This window comes from Lissotriton helveticus, chromosome 9, assembly GCF_964261635.1.
Source record: "Lissotriton helveticus chromosome 9, aLisHel1.1, whole genome shotgun sequence".
Taxonomy (NCBI): Eukaryota; Metazoa; Chordata; class Amphibia; order Caudata; family Salamandridae; genus Lissotriton; species Lissotriton helveticus.
The window spans coordinates 1,209,584,199-1,209,602,574 of NC_136070.1; the positions used below are offsets into that span (position 1 = coordinate 1,209,584,199).

Genomic DNA, 18,376 nt, shown 5'->3' on the forward strand with positions numbered 1-18,376 from the left:
GGACTGTCCAATTTAAGGACTTTAAAAAAGTCATGATTAGGGTTTTGAATTTAATTCTAGCGTCAACAGGTAGCCAATGTAGTTTGCGAATGGTAGCTCTGGCTGAGCATCTACGTGGAAGGCCGACCAGGGCTCTCGCCGCGGAGTTTTGTACACTTTGCAGCCGTGCTATCTCTCCTTTGTTAGCACCTAAAAGGAGAGCATTGGCGTAGTCAAGATGCGAGAGGATGGTTGCTTGTATAATAAGCTGGCGGATTTTAGCATCAAAAAAGCCCAGTATATGGCTGAGATTTCTCATCAAGCCGATGCACGTGCCGGCGACTTTTTTAGTGTGGGTCTGATAGTTAAGTGAGGCATCCATCCACACTCCTAGATTTTTAACTAAGGATTTGGGAGGTGGTATGGTGCCCAAGGAAGACGGCCACCAGTGCTCATTCCAATGGCTGGTGTTCTTACCAAGGAGTAGCACTTCTGTTTTTCCAGCATTAAGCTGTAAACAGTTGTCCGTCAACCATTGGGCAACTGCAGAGAGACCATTTTTGAATCTAGAAGCCGAGATGGACGGGCCTTCCGTAAGAGTAATGGCCAACTGTGTGTCGTCGGCGTACGACACCAGTGTCAGACCCCACTCTTTAGCCACTGTTGCAAGAGGTTGCACATAAAGATTAAAAAGAGATGGGCTCAACGCAGAGCCCTGCGGAACTCCCTGTGCAATTGGGTGAGATTTCGATAGAAAAGGGGGTGCTGAGACCCGGAAGGATCTGTCTTTAAGGAAAGAATGGAACCACCTTAGAGCCAGGCCAGATACTCCGAATGTCTCCAGATGATCAAGAAGGATGTCATGAGACACCGTGTCAAAGGCCGCGCTGAGATCAAGAAGAATCAGCGCAGCGCTTTGACCGGCATCTAGGACCGTCCGGAGATACTCGGTAGTGGCCAAAAGAGCAGACTCAGTACTATGGCCCGGTCTGAACCCATTTTGGGATGGGTCCAGGATGTTATTCTGGACCATATGTTGGGACAGTACACTATTAACATGGGCTTCAGCAAGTTTAGCCAGCCATGGAAGCAGCGAGATCGGTCGGAAGTTTTCCGGTTTGGTAGGATCTAGGGAGGGTTTCTTGATGATAGGCGAAACCCAAGCTTGCTTCCATGCAGATGGTACTGTGGCTGAAGAGAAGGAGAGATTAAGAACAGAGGCCAGGGAAGGTAGGAAGAAGTCAAGAGACTCCAGAAATTGTGCCGGACGCATGGGGTCTGAAGGGGAACCAGTTTTAATTTTACGACACATTTTGATGAGGTTGTCAACGGATATTGCTGGAATGTTGGTCATAATTGTGCCGTAAGGGTGGAGGTTAGTGCAATTGACACGATTAGGGGAGTGTTGTGGGAAGGAGCTGTAGATCTTTTGTACTTTAGTGACGAAAAACGTGGCAAGCTCCTCACATTGTTGGGCAGTGGAGATATTGGGAGAGGGGGATTTACAGCTCTGGAGTTCTTTGACAAGCTTAAAGATTTCTTTGGCGGGAGTGGCACTCGAGTTGATTTTTTCAGCATAGAAGGCGGTTCGTGCTCCACGGATGGCTTTGTGGTACAATTTTTGTTTAGCTAGATAATTACTTTTGTCTTCGTTGTTGTATTCTTTTCTCCATAGACGCTCAGCTCTTTTAAAGTCTTTGCGCATGGCTTTAAGGATGTCATTATACCAAGGGTTAGTCGGTGTACTACGTCCTTTCGTCCACTTCGCTGGAATGAGAGTATCAAGTCCTCCCGTGATCCAGCTATGGAATCTACAGTAGACTGAGTCAATGTCTGAGTTATTCTCAAGATGGATTTCCCCAAGAGTGGCCTGAAGATCACTAGTGGAAAGTTTGTGCCATGGTCTTTTTAGCCGTTGGACTGGTGCATATTTTGTACGTAATTTTATTGATTAAAATAGTCAATTTAATGAGGTGATGATCAGTCCATCCCATTGGAAGGGGCACCTCAGTTTTAGCCTCTTCGATGTTAGTGAATACTGGGTCTAAGGTGTGACCAGCTAAATGCGTAGAAGTGTGGATCAGGGGGTAGAGTTGCAAGGCGGAGAGGTCAGCAAGAAGACTTTTGATCGTAGGGTCATTAGGTAGATCAAAATGAAGATTCAGGTCACACAATATGGTAAAGTTCGCTGTTTTAGTCACTAACGAGTTAGCTGTCTCAAGAAGATCTTCAATGAATTTTGAGGCAGGTCCTGGAGGACGATAAATATAGAGACCTGACATAGTGAAGTTAGGGTTAATATTGATTTTGAATGCACGCAGTAGACTGCATACACAACTGAAATTAATGCAGCGTCTCAGCACACACATGGATCATGTTTTTTCCACCCAACATGAGCACCAAGAATAAGTTTAATAAAAATAAAAAGTTGTTCGTAGAACTTTGATGTGGAATTACTGGTGTTTCTAGCTGGAACTAAAGTCTACATAATTCGAAAAGTAGACCGATAATTTGATGGAGCTTTCTTAGAGATGTGGTGGTGTCAATGTGTTTTACTCTGCTACTAAAGTACTAGATTTACTAAGAACACTGGCCTGTATTTTTTTTTCCAACAGCAAACTGCATTCTGGGAGTTGTAGTCCTCGCTCACTTGGGATTAGTCAACTGAGCCCACCTTAGCCCTCATCTACGATTCAGTGGCTGTATTGTAAACACCTCGATGGATGGAGGACATTGTGTGTCTAAAGCATAAGACATGAGCACACTTGCTTTTTACCATTTATTGCTCAATGTTCACAACCACTTCATTATTTACCCTTCATAAAGACGATTACTTTTGGCCCCTCACAAACAAAATAATTCACTTTTTTTTTTACACTGGTTACATGCCAATCAAGAGCGTGGAGTTGAAAGTATATGGTGCACGTTGACAAAGCTCCAAGCAAGCGAGGAACAAAAAAACGAAATTGACGTAACTGGAGATCAGAAACCCTCACTGGGCCCCGCGAAGGATAAAAAGATTCTAGCTGCCAACAAGTCAGGCCTGGGAGCGGACGGACATGTCGGCAACAACTGTTCACAAACGAACCACACGCAGGACGGTGTAGGTTTACAACACCACATCACGAAACCGAGCCCCAGCATCGGAGGAGCAGGCACTGCCACAAGGCCTGTCCTAACACAGTAAGGTTCGAGAGAGGCTTCGGGAGTGCATTTTACAAGGCCTGTATTGATTGGAAGAGAGAGGCTGGTCACCATTAGAAACCATGCAAATGGACGGCGGATTCTGATTGGGCGAAAAATTGTGCTTAGCTCTTTATGGAGCTGAAAGAAAGACTCAGTTCAGTAGTTATTCCATACCCAGAAGCCTAAAAAGAGGGGCATTGTGATCTTTTTTTAAGCCAGCAAATAGATTATTATTCGGTCTGTAAAACTATCATCGATCCTTCCCCACACCAAGCCTCCCACCCCTAAGCAACACCAATGAGCACATTGCTATGCGTCACTGGCCATTTTTAAAATCTGGGTTAAAAATCTACTATTACAGAAAACAACAAAACCACTCCGATTCATCATTCTGTGAAATTTGAGTACAAAGTGTGTCCAATTTCTATTGGGCTGAAATGAATGAAACCACAAAATATAGGTATTCAAAAACAAATTAAAAAAAGTAAACATTTATACACAAACTTCTACATTTCCAGTCTTCGGCCACGCATGTACAGGGAAAAAAGGTGGAAGCTTCTGGAGGCATGTATTTCAATGATCATTTCTGAAAAGTGAACCTCACCCCAAACAAGCATTTGCAATGCACTCGGTCTCGCCTTTGGGAACTTTTATGTATTTAGCTATGCAGCACATTAGCCTGGGTGCTGAAGTTTCTACTGTTCTTTAACATGGAGGGGAAATAAGCACCAAACTGCCTGACACGCCAGGTTAGGGAACACATGGAGAGAAATATTGCCTTTCTGCAGGAAATGGTATAGTCCAAAGCTCTGTGTTTAATATAAAGTCAGGGCCTTCAGTAGTCATATCACTGAAAATACAAGATTTGAAAACAATATTGTCTACGGGTGCTCGTGGAAGACAATTTCTATGGACTGTAATCTAGAGAAAGCTAAAGTGATTCTGGTATTTTACTGACCTCTGCTGTTCGTTTTCTATCAAGACAGTTAAATAGAGGCAGTTGCGAGAAGAATGAAAAAAAGAAAGTCCCTCCGCAGAAAGCAATTCTGGTATTTTACTGACCTCTGCTATTTTTTTTTTTTTTTTTTTTTTTTTTTTTTTTTAAATCAAGACAGTTAAATAGAGGCAGTTCAACAGAACAAGAAGTCCCTAAGCGGAAGCAGACAAGTCCTAGGGTTTATCTCCAGAGCCCACAAAGTACATACACATATAAGCATATACTAAAGTATATACAAGAGGTCTCGTATGCTCGACCTGAAAAACAGGACTGTGAGGAAAGAGCAATCATGTGTGAAAAACTCAGATACGATGAAGTGAGCAAGACCATAAATGTAGGCCGTATGCTATCACAAAAATGTAATACATAGGCCTTATTACGAGTTTGGCGGTCCTCCTGTTGGCACGCCACTGCTGCGCCGACAAGAGGACCGCCAAGCCTGTTGTGCGCCCACCCACCAGATTACAACTATAATCCATGGCGGGCGGGGCTGCAGCGGTCCTCCGGCGGCAGCTTAAGACTCATAGGAGAGCATTAACAGCCGACCACTGCCTGCAGCACGTTCCTGCACGGTGTGGCATGCAACATGTTGTGCATGCCATTCCATGTAGGAACAGGGGTGCAATTCCAGGAGGTGGGGGCATAACATGTAAAGGGCAGTGGAATTGAAAGTCGGAATGTGCTCGGCGGCACCGCCAGCATATTCATAGTCCTTTCTGATGCGCAACCGCTGGAAGATCCTAGCTGAAGTCAGACCACCACATGCATAATACTGCAGGCGGACCCACAGTTGTGGTGGTGGTTGGAGCACCATCGCGAATACAGCGGTCATATGGACTGCCGTACTCGTGATAAGGTACCATGTCTATCAATTTTATCTAGTTTTTTTTACATTATGACCTTTTAGTAGGTCTCATCGCTTGGAGACCTAAAATGGCACCTTCACTGAGGCAAAACCTGAACCCCAACCTAAGGGTATGACTGGATGACCAGAAATAATGGACGTACTAGTTAAAAGTAAGTTTTATTTTCACCTTTCCACAATCCTTTAACAATCTACATTTTTAGGGAGCATTGCAATTCCAATAGGTCTGTCTGGCATATGATTAACCGCGGCTCTTCAGTCACTGGTGAGTTTAGAAACTCAAAAAAATCATCATACGTGCACTCATGCATCTATTCATTCCACCCACTTACCCATCCATAATAAGACACACCAACTTAACAAGCATATGTAAAGAACAAAATATGCTTAAAATAAAAACAATTATAAATACATGCAGATAGTCATCTTATAAAGGAGGAATTGTACATAGTGTTTCTTTGTTTTAAAATTCCAATATGGCAACCACATTTAGAAGCAATGGGTTTGATTTCTTGGATCTGTAAGACAATTATATACAATGCACAATAGTATTTCAAGATGGGCGCTTATTGAACATCTTAATCTTGAAATAGGATTGAGCTTAGAGTATTATGGAAATCTGGGCGGTGAACTCCACTCTGCTTGCAGAGTTTTCTGCACTCCGTGTTATGCAAAGCTCATGGAGTTCTGAAAAACTCAAATCAGCGAACCAGAGTTTTTTTCCCCTCGCTCGCGTTAGCCAACGGAAAGTTGGTGAGCGAGGAAAATCCACCTCCCGGGCGAGATTTCTCAACGCGGATGGTCAGATTTCTCATTACGAGTGGTCATGTATGCTCGCGACCGTTCGCATTGGGAAAGCTGGCGCTCGAGTAAAAATCTACTCGAGCGGCACAAAGGAAGCAGCGCCTGCATGCGCTGTGCATGGTGCCATTCGTGATAAATTGCACAGTGCGGACAAGCACCTAGCACTGAAAATTCCCAAGAACAGCATTTATCTAACGCACCCCGCTGCTTGCAGAGCGCAGTGTAGGTTTGTTTTTTTTGCACTTCGCGGAGCTCAGACCTACTGTATAGAGCATACTAAAATCAGAACTATGGCCTCGGACAACATTTCCTGTTTAATATTTCTCAATAAACCAATCAGACCTACAGCATTTACTATTGCCTTGTCACTAAAATCAGGACAGGCCTACTGTAGTTAGTGTAAGCATTCCCACAATACAAATCACCAGGCATACAGTCATAGAATAATAATAAAAAAAAAATGTACAGAGCTACACACAAACCCTCTTAAGAGGGCCCCAACATGGATTATCACAGTGAAAATGACAGTCATGTGCACCTCCTAACAAAAAGGCTTGCAACGATCCTCACATGGCAAATCTGCTACAACCAGGCTTTGTTAGAGGGGGTAAACAACAGGCTTGTCTACTATGTTGATCTATGAGCTCCCATGCCAGTATACATCCTTAAATTCTGTGTGATACAAATACAAAATTAAAGGCCAATTACCTCTAATACATGCTAGTCATAATAAATAAGTTACACTTACTACTTTTGTCGTAGTTTTCCATAATAACAGATCAGACCTATGGCATCTGACATAACATTTCCCAACAAACCAATCATGCTTATAATCTTGCTCACAGGATTGTCCCCATCTGCAGCTAATGCCTGTGTTGAGCCTAAGTTTTCCTAAAATGCAGCCATCAGGCACGCAGTCATAAATTTGCCAATATGCCTAAAATTAGCAAAAACAGTACGCAACCCCACCTAAAAAAAAAAAAAAATTCTGAAGGAAAATCCCTCCTGGTGATAAATCAAGGCCAAAACCCTAGCCACAACATTAGCCCTTGAGGGATCATAAAACATAATACCTGCCTTTACCCTGCCATCCCTAAACGAGTGGTACTTTTAACATATGCTTTTCACAATAAATGTCGGCATTACTGCCTTTAGGGTAGCTTTTAATAAGACACAAAACCGGGCCTATAGCCTACATACTTACTTTGTCACAATAACCAACCAATAGAAAAAAATGCAATACAAGCATCTCTTTTAGTGGAAGCACACAACTTCTGCCCAATCAAATGCTGTGCTCAAGGTATCAACAAGTAGGCGGGGCCAAAGCAACTCAGTGGGGATTAACTTGTTAACTGCGGCGGCAACTTTGCCGCGGTTTGGCTGTTTAGCGGAGTGGGCAGGGCCGCGTTGGCCAACCAACGTGCGCAGCACTACGGAGGTAGTGCTTGCAACGGCCGTTGGCCACCAAATGCACGGAACAGGTTAAAAAAAGCTTTTTGATCACATAACATGCGGAAACAACAGCGTTATCACGCCAGACCTAATTAAGAAAGTTCTGTATTATTAATGCAGCACTTCATCACATATCCCACTAGCGATGCTGGACAAGATTTAGCAACCCACTGTTAAGTTAGAGTGTTACTAAAGTGCATGGCTGCCCCAGCAACGGTCGTCCCAGCGCTAGTTTCGGACAAAAATAGAATTGGTAGAAGAACAGTGGTTAGACAGAAACTAACCAGGTCTTCACGGCCCTTCTGAAAGCCCAGTGATTCTGAATGCACCTTATGAGCAATGGCAAAGTGTTCCAAAGGGTGGGAGCTTTTGCAGAGAAGGAGCGCCCTCCAGCTCTCACTAAGCCTACATTTCTCAGTGGTGAACAGGCTAGTGGGGGCTACAATTTCCATTCACACCGACACCTGCCCGCATATCTTATAAAGGACACCGGCTCCAATTTTCAGCCTCAAACTACACACACATACACAGGGCTTTAAGTGGGATGAAAAAACTGGGGGGGGGGGTCTCTCAAAGGGGCGGGGCCAGTGTAATTAGGGGCGTGGCTTTAAAACACTGATGCTAAAAATCTGTGTTTAGCATAGTGTGCCACCCCACTTGTATTTTGCTGTTTCTGTCATTGCATCCAGATGTGATACAAGTAACATTATACCTACAACAAGTAAGGACTTTTGGCTTTGTCAATGGTTATTAGTTGCATAAGATAAATAAACTGCAACTATGGCTTGTTACATATAATATTGAAAAATATTCCGATTAAAGCCCTGGTGACCCCACCAAAATGTTGCTGCTCTTGCGTTTCAGAAAGAGAAGGGAAATCCAGAAAGAAAATTACTCTTTAAAGGATTTCCCTATCCCCACAACGCTCACCTGGCATGACGTCATGCCGTAACTTCTCCACTAGTAAGAAGTGAGCGGGAAACGGCCACTACAACGATGCCATTTCCACGAAATCCTTAACCACGCATGCAGTACAACGCATGCGTGGTTACCACTAAAGCCTTTACCAGGCATACCTTTACTACGAGATTTGTGGTAAAGGTAAAAAGTAAAAAATTGGGGGGGGGGGGGCCGAAAAAAACAGACCGCCTGTGCCAGGGCTCAAAACAGAGCCCGATAGAGACCCGTTTCGAGGCCCCATTTGAAAAACTGCCGGTGCTCCCCTTGAGACCCTGCACATACACAACTTCCCAGGTTTCAACCAAACAGATTGCCTCTCATTCTCACAACTAAAGTGCTACCCAATAGCGAACCACTCAATTGTTAAAGGGACACTTTCCTACTAGTGTCACAGGCCTCTTTCCTCAACCACAACCCTTCCGGCACACCCTCAAATTCATCATTCCTCCAAAACAGGCTCAGTTTCCATTGCCAGACCCAAGCTTCCTCCTTCCCAGTCACCACTTCCCATGATCTCAACCCTTCCCTCACTTTATTACGGAAGTTTTATATTAGTTAAAACAAGGACCCAGGGGACATTATGGTACCTCACAAGAATTTCAGACACAGCTGATGCAAGTAGCAGTAGGACTTACAATTAGTAGAACATATTACAGCGGTGTGGTTATAGGAGGGAAGCCGTGGGGTTAAACATTTCTAATACACCAAACAAAAGCATTTGGAAGACTCACTGGGGAAAGAGGGGAGGTTTAAACATTACCTAAACTCAAGCGCACATACTGAATTTTATTTACCCTTGCGCCACGCAATGTAACTGCTTCAACAAAGTTGTAGATTTCACACTTTAAGCAAAGAAGCACGACCAGCCAGCTGACAGATTAAGCAATATTTCTTAAACAAAATCCAGAGACAGAGTTTCTCTTCTAACATTTAAGTAACAAGGTCAACTGGAAGATGTACTGAAATGGTAAAGTTGGTATTTTTCAAGGAGGTGGCATTTCAGCTAACACTTAAAGGGACTGGTGACGTCAGTCTCAGGTGGATAACTAGAGAAGGTCGGGACTTGGGTGCAAAGCCTGAGAAAGCCCCAAAAGCGGAGGATAGCAAACTTAACTTTACTGTTCGCCAATCGGAGCCCCGGAGACGGGCAGTTTATTTTTGAGATAATTACTATTTCCGTTTATCGAGGGATAGTCATGCAAGTTAGATGTAATGTTTTATAGATGCACTGCATCTTACAATGGAGCCATTCTAATGAACAGAAGACACGTGGGATACATATGGTCATATTTACAGGGGTGAGACTAACCGTGCAATAGAGAGCAGAACTGCCTCGAGAAGCAGGGCAACATGGCCGGTTAATGGACTCCGGTGAAAAGGGCATTAGCATGAAGTCAAACCCACATCGCAGCCTCACACCGCACTTTGCAGAGTTCTCAAGTTTAGCCGGTCCATTTTTTAAACTTAGCTTACTGGAATTTGTCGTCCTGCTTATGCCATCATAAAACAAGAACTACATATCCCAGAAGGCAAAGCAGAGACGAGCAACTCACGCACCGACTCCGGGAAACTTGAGAGCACTGTCCTTCCCAGACACACCCCTCCTTTCAGCCCTCTCACGCCCTCTTTTACGGTCCACATCCTTCTTTTAGTGTTTCTTTCTCTCCTTCTCAGTTTCACACCCTCCTTCCAAGAACCTCTAATTTCCTAGTTTCACGTGCCGACATTCCCACCCATCCCTTCCTGTCCAAAAAGGGCGTCCCCAGTCAAATCAGTGCCCCGAGTCTCACACCCTCTCTCTCTCTCCTCGTTGTGGTCTTCCCTGTGCATTCCACAATTGCCTCCGTCTCGGGTGGGCTTTAAGCGCCCACGAGGCAGGAGTTTAGGGGGCAAATGAACCTAGCCGGTGTTGGGGGATGGGAGGGGCAGTAACCACGCTGGATGCCTCCCGTGATGACATTTTTTCTAAACTCCGGGAGTAGGTGGGGGGAATCTTTCGAGGGAAAACGGGGGGGGTAGGGGGGTGGAATCTTTCGAGGGAAAAAGGGGGGTGAATTTAGGCGAGAGCAGTGCACAGGCGTGTAGGGTGGCGGGTGGTTGCATCTCCTACCCTTCCATGGCTCCGGTTGCTCCTCAGATCCTGGTTCCTCGTTTCCAGACAGTCTCCTAACCCGCTGCTTGTTTGTCTCTCTCTCCCTCCTCCGAGCTGCAGAAGAGAGAGCCCTGGCGCCGCGCCCTCCCTCAGGGAGGAGCCTCAGACCCGGTGTCGGCCCTCCCCCCCCTCACATCCGTAGAAGGAACCCCCCTCTGCTTGAAGTCCACCCTTCACCTCCCTGGAGAACACTCGTATTTCATTCACTCTGTACAAATCCGGGAGAATCAACTCTGTTCCCGCAGCAGACGCCCAAAGACACCCCCCGACCAAGCCTATCCGATCCCTAACACTGTAGGGTATTTTGTGGGTTTGTCAGGCGCACAGCTGCAGAAGAGACCTCATGTTATAACTAAATAGTTCTCCTATCAGTTCTGGTATTTATGTATTGATTTATGTGTTTATTTATTTATTTTATGCATTTTTATATAGCGCGGACTTTACCCGAAGGTGTCAGAGCGCTTCACTATAGGAACAGTAATGATACGTGAGGAGAACATTGCAAGTGATCATGTTACAAGCAAACGTTACGTTACACAGGCAATAGTGACAATTGTGCATGTATCAAGAGCAAACAAAATACAAGAGGCAGCAAACGGTACGTTACAAGAGGAAAAAGTGAAATGTGTGCATGTTACAAAAGCGTACAAAGTACAGGTAGAGGTACAATACTGCAATAAATGGCAGACACTCCGAGTCCGGTACGTTTTGCTCCCATTCATTACACACACCCATTCCACACTCCATTGAACCCTTCATCGGTGAAGGCTTGGGATTCCAGGAAAGCAAGAATGCTGGCCAAGGCAGCTCTCGAGATGCCCAGAGGGGTGGGCAGGGCTGGCTCCGCAGCATTCTTTCTCTTTCTGCTTCGAAGGAGGTTGCACTCCTGCATAAGTAATGCTGCGATTACATACCGGTAATAACATTACTCTGAGGTCTTCTCTCGCCGTGATGAATCACACAGTGAGGCCACTGTTCCTCCATTCACAATCTTTCACAACATATAAAACACCGTCCTCACTTCCTGTTCCGTACCAAGCGCAAGCACCACACAGTTGGATTGGTCGATAGGGCATGAGGGAGAGCCTTATTCATCACAACGAGAGATGGACTCAGAGTAATGCTATTACCGGTAAGTAATCGTAGCTTTACCTTCTCGTCCATCTCGCCATGATGAATCAGATAGTGAGATGTACCAAAGCCACAAAAGGGACTAGGCCAACTGCAGAGAAAAATGTAAACACACAAGTAACCCACAGGAAACAAGCAGGGCACAACACAAAAGCCAGAACTGCAGAGCCCAACAAGTCCAGCAACCCTTGAACCCAAAGTACCCAAAAACGAGACACAAAGGCAAAGGGAACCGCCCAAGTGGTCGCCCGACAGATGAGCGACAAAAGAGGCATCCCGGAGCACCACCCCAGAGGAGCGGACAAACAAAACTGCATATAGGTGAGCAGAAACACAGACCAAATCCACCTGCTCAAGGACCGAGTGGAAGGTGAATCCACCCTACTGGGTGGGACCTCAGGTAAAAACAAAGCGCAAGACTCCAGGAACTCCATTACCTGGATCCGATAAGTGAGAACTGGCTACCACACATCCAGGGAATGAAGCAGCACCACCTCAGGATATCGGGGATCTGGATAAAAACACCAGAAGAAACACAACCAGCCGGCGATGAAATAAAAAAGTCACTGTGACACAAAGCCGGGATCCAAACGAAGACCAAGCCTGGCCACGCGACAGCCACCAGAAAAAAACACCTTCAAGGTCAGAAGGTATAAACCGACAAAAGCCAGCATATCAAATTGAGGAGCCGCCACATAAGCAGCCAATCCTAAAATGGACGCCCCGCCTCGGGAACCGGCAGGAGACTGGAACCCGGAAAAAACCCAGAAACCAGACCTTGATAACCCACCAGACCCCGCCCGGGGGAACGAAAAAGCGGAAGTACTGCCCTTGGCACCAGAAAAGAGGCAGGACACAGACCTAGCTGGAACCAACCAGGAGAATCCCAGCATCCGAGACAGGGAAGAGAAAGAGGGAAGGACTTGCCGGCAATCACACCAAGCCTGAAACGTCATCCAACTCACAGCACAAAAAGACCAAGCAGACAACCGTCTGGACACCCGCACAGAAGGAGACAGAAGAAACAGACAGAACAGGCTAAGCCAGAGCCACCATTACAACCAGAGGCCCTCACTCTCCGAACCAGAAACCAGCAGAGCAATGAAAGGGAGGGAAAGCAAAGACCAAGCCCACAGACCAAAAATCCACTCTGCGACCTAACACATAGAAACAACAGCCAAACAGCACCAAGATGCCATGGCAGGACAATAAACCCAGCACCATCAGCACAAGTAACAGGGTATGGGAAAAGAAGCCCCCATGGACCATCAGCCCACCAGAAGCGGACGAATGAACACCCCAAGAGATGAAGAGAAGTCAGCAGGGAAGCCAAAACCCAGGCATCAACCTGGAGAGTGGTACACAGGCTGAATGGCAGCACCAGGAACTGGAAAAGTGTGACTCGACAGTGAACCACAGAACCATTGAAGACATGGATAAACGTGCACAAGCATAAAGGTAGACGAAGAGCAAGTGAACTAAGAGACAACAGAGATACAAGAATCCAAACGCATACCCCACTTGCCACGGATATGACATTCCATGTGCAATGCCCAGGCAACATGCCAACAAGCCAGCAACAAAGGCCAGCATAGGAAACCACAGACAAAGTGTCCACAGCAACAATGCGACAGCCCCCCAGAAGAAACAAAGTCAGATCCGGTGAAAACACTGACATACATGTCTTCCCTTTCAGACCGTGACATCTGACACACTCGCCCCCTTCTGCACATCCACCCCAAGGATCAAGTCGACAATGCCCCATATGAGGCTGCCCTTGGAACAAACACAGAGAGCACAAAAAACCCCATCAGGCCATAATTCACCGTGTGACCACATGATCCGAGGTCAAAAAGCCCAAGGAATGAACGAGAAGCAGCCAACTAGAGGGGCCAAGATGGAACAATCGGTCCGGAAAGTAGCAACGGCACCACCCCTCCTTCCAATGCCCAATGTTCTTTACTGCTACGCAGGGGAGGTGATGTTTTAGTTCCTTATTGTGAGAGGAGGTAATGCGTCTGTTTCTTACTGTGTGGGGAGGTCATGCGTCCATTTTATGGACATGCAGCCTCTGTTTCTTACTGGAGACCAGCGTTGATGTAGACCTTTCGCACAGGTGCGATGCTTAGAAATTCGTAAGTGCTGAAGATTGAAGCAACGACACCGAACAGGCACCGCGTCAAATTCTTCAGCCACGGGCCAACGATCTGTCGATCTTCTCAGCCGCACAACAGGACCTGCATCGAAGTCAGTGTGGTAGTCTCAGACTTCAGAGACATGGTGAGCTGAACTCGGGCTGTAGCGGTTTCTTTGGCTGCAGTCAGGTACTTCATAAATATCTTCGGCCGCACGGTGGTGGTGCATGCAAACATCCCCTGCACAGTGGTGCTGCATCGGAAAAACAGGCACTGGAAGGGTGAGGTGTGGATTTTCAAGTCCAGAAGCAGCAGAACCATCTCCAAGGGTCCAGAACGGGAATTGGCACCACCAAGAAGTTCAGGGCTCCCAGCAGTGGACTTCAGGGATGCTGCATATTACGTCTTTGATATCCCTGAGGCTTCTTAACCCTTTCTCTGCTGGGCCTTTTTTTGGCTATTTGAGGTAGTTCGTGCTTAGGCCACTGTAACTGTTTGTCCACATAAGGCATCCACGTCAAATTTACATTCTTTTCTCCCAACATCATGGGGGTTTAAAAGTACCCAGGGTTTGTGGATTCCCCTGGAGGGGACCTATAAATTAACCAAAATACACCGAAATGGGTTTTTTTGTGTGGAAAAAGTACTGCAGAAGAAAGTGTCTGATTTTTTGCCCTGCAAATGGTATCAACGAAGGTTTTGTGGTGCTGAAATCACCAGCTTCCAGAGACAGGCAGACCTTTGTCAGAAAACTAACATTTTCTACACAGTTTTGGCATTTTACTGGGACCTAGCCTAATTTTGCTACTTTTTGTGCTTTCAACCTCCTTCCAGTTAGTGGTAGAAATGGGTGTGAAAGCAATAATGGATCCCAGAAAGATATACATTTCTGAAAAGTAGGCACATTCTGAATTCAGCAAGGGGTCCTTTGTGGAGATCCTTCAAGGTCTTTTTATAGAAACAAACAGTTAAAATAAGAAATATTGAAAATGAGTTGAATAAAAACATGTGCCAACTTTTTCACCTGTAACTTCGTCTAAATATGACAGATTTTTCAAAGCAATATACTGTTACATCGGCGGAACCCTTCTGGTTGTGGGGATATATAGGACTTGTTTGTTCACCAAGAACCTAAGAAACCCAGAGCCAATAACTGAGCTGTGTCTTGCAATGTTTTTTCATTGTGTCCCGGGTATAAAGCAATTCATTTGGTAAAATATAAAGAGTTAAAAATAGGTATCAGGGACACCTATGTATTTCCAAAATGGGATCAAAATATAGAGTTTAGAAGCAGTAGTTATTTGCACATTTCCAAAATTGTGGGTACCCATACTAGCATGTAAATTACAGGACATTTTTCAAAGTGACTTCTTTTTTACACATGGTCTTACATTTGGAAGGCAGAAATGCATAGAAAGTCAAGACGTAATAGTTGCTCTATAAATCTGTGTTCTCCATAGTCTCTTGATATGGGTAGGCCTAGTGCCTGTGACAGGAAATGGCCCGAAATGCAACATGTACATATTTTTCTTGTGAAAACTGACTGTTTTTCGCAATGCGCCTAGCTGTGGATTGTGGACCCTAGCTCTGCCGGCACCAGGAGAAACATAGCAAACCTGTACTTATTGAAAACCAGTAAACTAGGGGAATCCAGGATGGGGTGACTTGTGTGGCTCTCACCAGGTTCTGTTGCCCAGAATCCCTTTGCAAACCTCAATCTTTGTAAACCAAAACACAGTTTCCTCACAAGTTCTGGAATCTGTGTGATCCACAAACTTCCACCCACCCGCATTCCCCAAAGTCTCCCAATAAAAATGGTACCTCACTTGTGTGGGTAGACCTAGTGCGCGCAACAGGAAATGGCCCAAAACCCAATGTGGACACACCAAATTTTTACAGTGAAAACAGACCCTTTTTTTGCAAAGTGCCTAGCTGTAGATTTTGAACCCTAGCTCAGCCGTCACCTAGGGCAACATAGCAAACCTATACATTTTTGAAAACGACACACCCAGGGAAATTCAGGATGGGGTGACTTGTGAGGCTCTCACCAGGTTCTGTAAATTAGAATACCTTGCAATCCTTACACTTTGTAAAAACAATCTTTTTCTTCATATTTCTGTGATGGATAGTTCTGGAATCTGTGTGGATCCACACACTTCCACCGACCCCAAACCTCAAATTTAGCTAAAAAGTCAACATTTCCTCTAATATCTTTGTGGGAAAGTTGTGGGATCACCACATGGCTCAAATTTCCTACCACTCAGCGGTCCCCTCAGTCTCCCGATAAAAACGATACCATACTTGTGTGGATGGGCCAAGTGCCTAAGACATGGAAGGGCCGAAAAACATGTAGAGATTGAGGGCGGCCCAATGCGGGTCCAAAAGGGCAGTTTGTTGATACGTTTTTAGGCTGACGCTACTGTGGGCAACCACACAAGTGAGATATCATTTTTCTCGATAGACCAAGGGGAATGCTGGGTAGTAGGAAATTTGTACCTGTGCGGTGATCTTACACCCACACAGAAATGTGAAGAAAATGTGACATTGTAAGTAAACTTGAGATTTGCGGAGATTCTGAGTTAAGAAAATGCTGGGGGATCCATGCAAGCCACACCAACAGCTAACAAGTACCATCCACGCATACCACCAGCCAAGTATCATCCACACACACCACCAGCCAAGCGCCATTCATGCACACCGCATGGCAAGTGCCATCCAGGTACACCGCCACCCAAAAGCTATCCTTGAACACAGTGAACCAAGCAATATCAACGCACACCGCAAGCTAAGCGCCACCCATGCTGGTAAAAAGCACCTTTCCTGCTTTTGTTACTTGGGCCCGATATTGCAGCACTGCTGTAAAACCGGCCCCCAGTGACAAAACTGCCCCACACGGCCAGAAAACTGGCCCCCATCCCTACGGCTCACCGGGGAAATGCCCAGTGCCCGCTCCGGCCAGTTCGGCCCTGCAGCCAAGCGCCATCCATGCACACAGCCAGCCAAGCACCAGTCCACATACGTGCCAATCTACACACACCGTCATCAAGTGTGAGTCCACCCACACCATTAGCCAAGTGCAGTCCACACATACCTCCAGCAAAATGCCAGCCAGAGGTCAGTACACGCAGACCGTCAGCCAAACTCCTGTTTACACACACACAATCTCTCACTGGTTTCCAATGGTTTTCTGCCCCGCTAGGGTGCAGATGAGAATAAAAATATAACAGACACAGCCACAATGTGTGCCTAAAAAACAAGGGAGCGACACTTGCCTATGGGGCTTCTCACTGGCATGTCCATAAACTTATCCCTGTTGCCTAGTGGGCTTTCTGCCCCCGCTGGGGGGCAGATAAGAGGCTATTGCCCAGATCTGCATTTCCAGGAGGGAGGGAGGCCAGAAAGACTTTTTAGGTCTCGCCTGTCGATGCGCATGCGCATCGAGCTTGCGAGACTATTGCGGCTTAACCACTCTTTAACTACCAAGCAAGGAATCGTGGCGATTCCTTGCAGTGCCCGTGACTTTTAAGCTCAATGCGCATGTGCATTGAGCTTAAAAGCGCGTGCACATCAGTTCCCTCAGCCGCAATCGCCGTCTGTTCCCTCAGCCGCATTCCTCCGACACCTTTTGAAGTGAAGCTTAGCTTCACTTCAAAGGCCCCGGCTTCTTCACACCCACATGCCGCTCTCCCCGCTCCGCCCCCTCCCCTGCCCGCCGTGTGCATTTCTCCTCCACCCCCTCCCCACAGCAATGCCCTCCGTCTTGTTTTTTTTTTTTTGCATTACCAGCTTTTCAGTCTTTTTCCTTTGGGGGCCTGCAGTGTTGTGTTTAAAGGCCTAGTCTTCAGTCTGTATGACAGGGCACCCCCTCCCTCCCTTACGTTTGTAGTAATAGACAGCATGTGGTGAAGGTCACACGGAGGTCAGCTAATGGGACGCCTGCCCACTTCTTGCTCTGTGCATGCTCCGGGTGTGTGATAGTAAGCTCGACTCCCCCACCCCTCCCGGCCCCGTGGTTCTCTCTGAATACAGTGGGTGGGATTCTGAAACTGTTTACGGTGTTCCCCACTTACCATAACACACCCCTAACCACAGTCTCTCCTAATGTCAGTTTTCCATGACTGTCTTCTGCCCCTAAAAAAATCACTTTCTTTTCGTTAATCAGTACGGCTTTTAAATCAATTACAGCTTAATCTCTGCGCCACCAAACCACATGTAAGTCATCACAGTAGAATTGAAGCAGTCATTTTCGGTGCTTTGGAGGTGTTGAAGCTGCGCAGCCGCAGTGCAACCTCTGCCAGCAGGGCCCGCACCTTCCAGGTCTCTCGGCACCATTATATTGCATTAAACGGAGAGTGTGTGTTGGATTGTTGGGACCTGGAGTTCGAGGTCGCCTTTTTCTTACCGCCCCCACTACAACTTCACAATTTAAGAATGCAAACGGTATTTCCTGCCTCTCGGAAGCCCGGCGAGGACCCACAGGCGGCCGTTGTACATTTGTACCCTAAAAACCATCGTGTGAGGGGCAGGGATCCACTTGTGTTTGCACTTCGGTTGCCTTTCAAAAGAAACGCTGTCACCCTCACTCACCCTCAACACCTCACCCTCACTCACCCTCAACCCCTCACCCTCAACCCCTCACCCTCACTCACCCTCACCCACCCTCACCCACCCTCACCCTCACTCACCCTCAACCCCTCACCCTCACCCACCCTCAC

The 18,376-nt window shown here is 46.4% G+C and overlaps 1 protein-coding gene across 1 annotated transcript in view; it reads right to left on the reverse strand.

Annotated features, from left to right (window-relative positions):
* LOC144782354 (protein SSUH2 homolog) overlaps positions 1-10,490 on the reverse strand; it is a 288,587-nt gene extending 278,097 nt beyond the window's left edge. Inside the window, exon 1 of the mRNA XM_078661672.1 lies at positions 10,354-10,490. Within this exon, the coding sequence (XP_078517798.1) occupies positions 10,354-10,361 (8 nt within the window). The 5' untranslated portion in view covers positions 10,362-10,490. The remainder of the gene's footprint in view (positions 1-10,353) is intronic.
* Between the last annotated feature and the right edge of the window lie 7,886 nt (positions 10,491-18,376).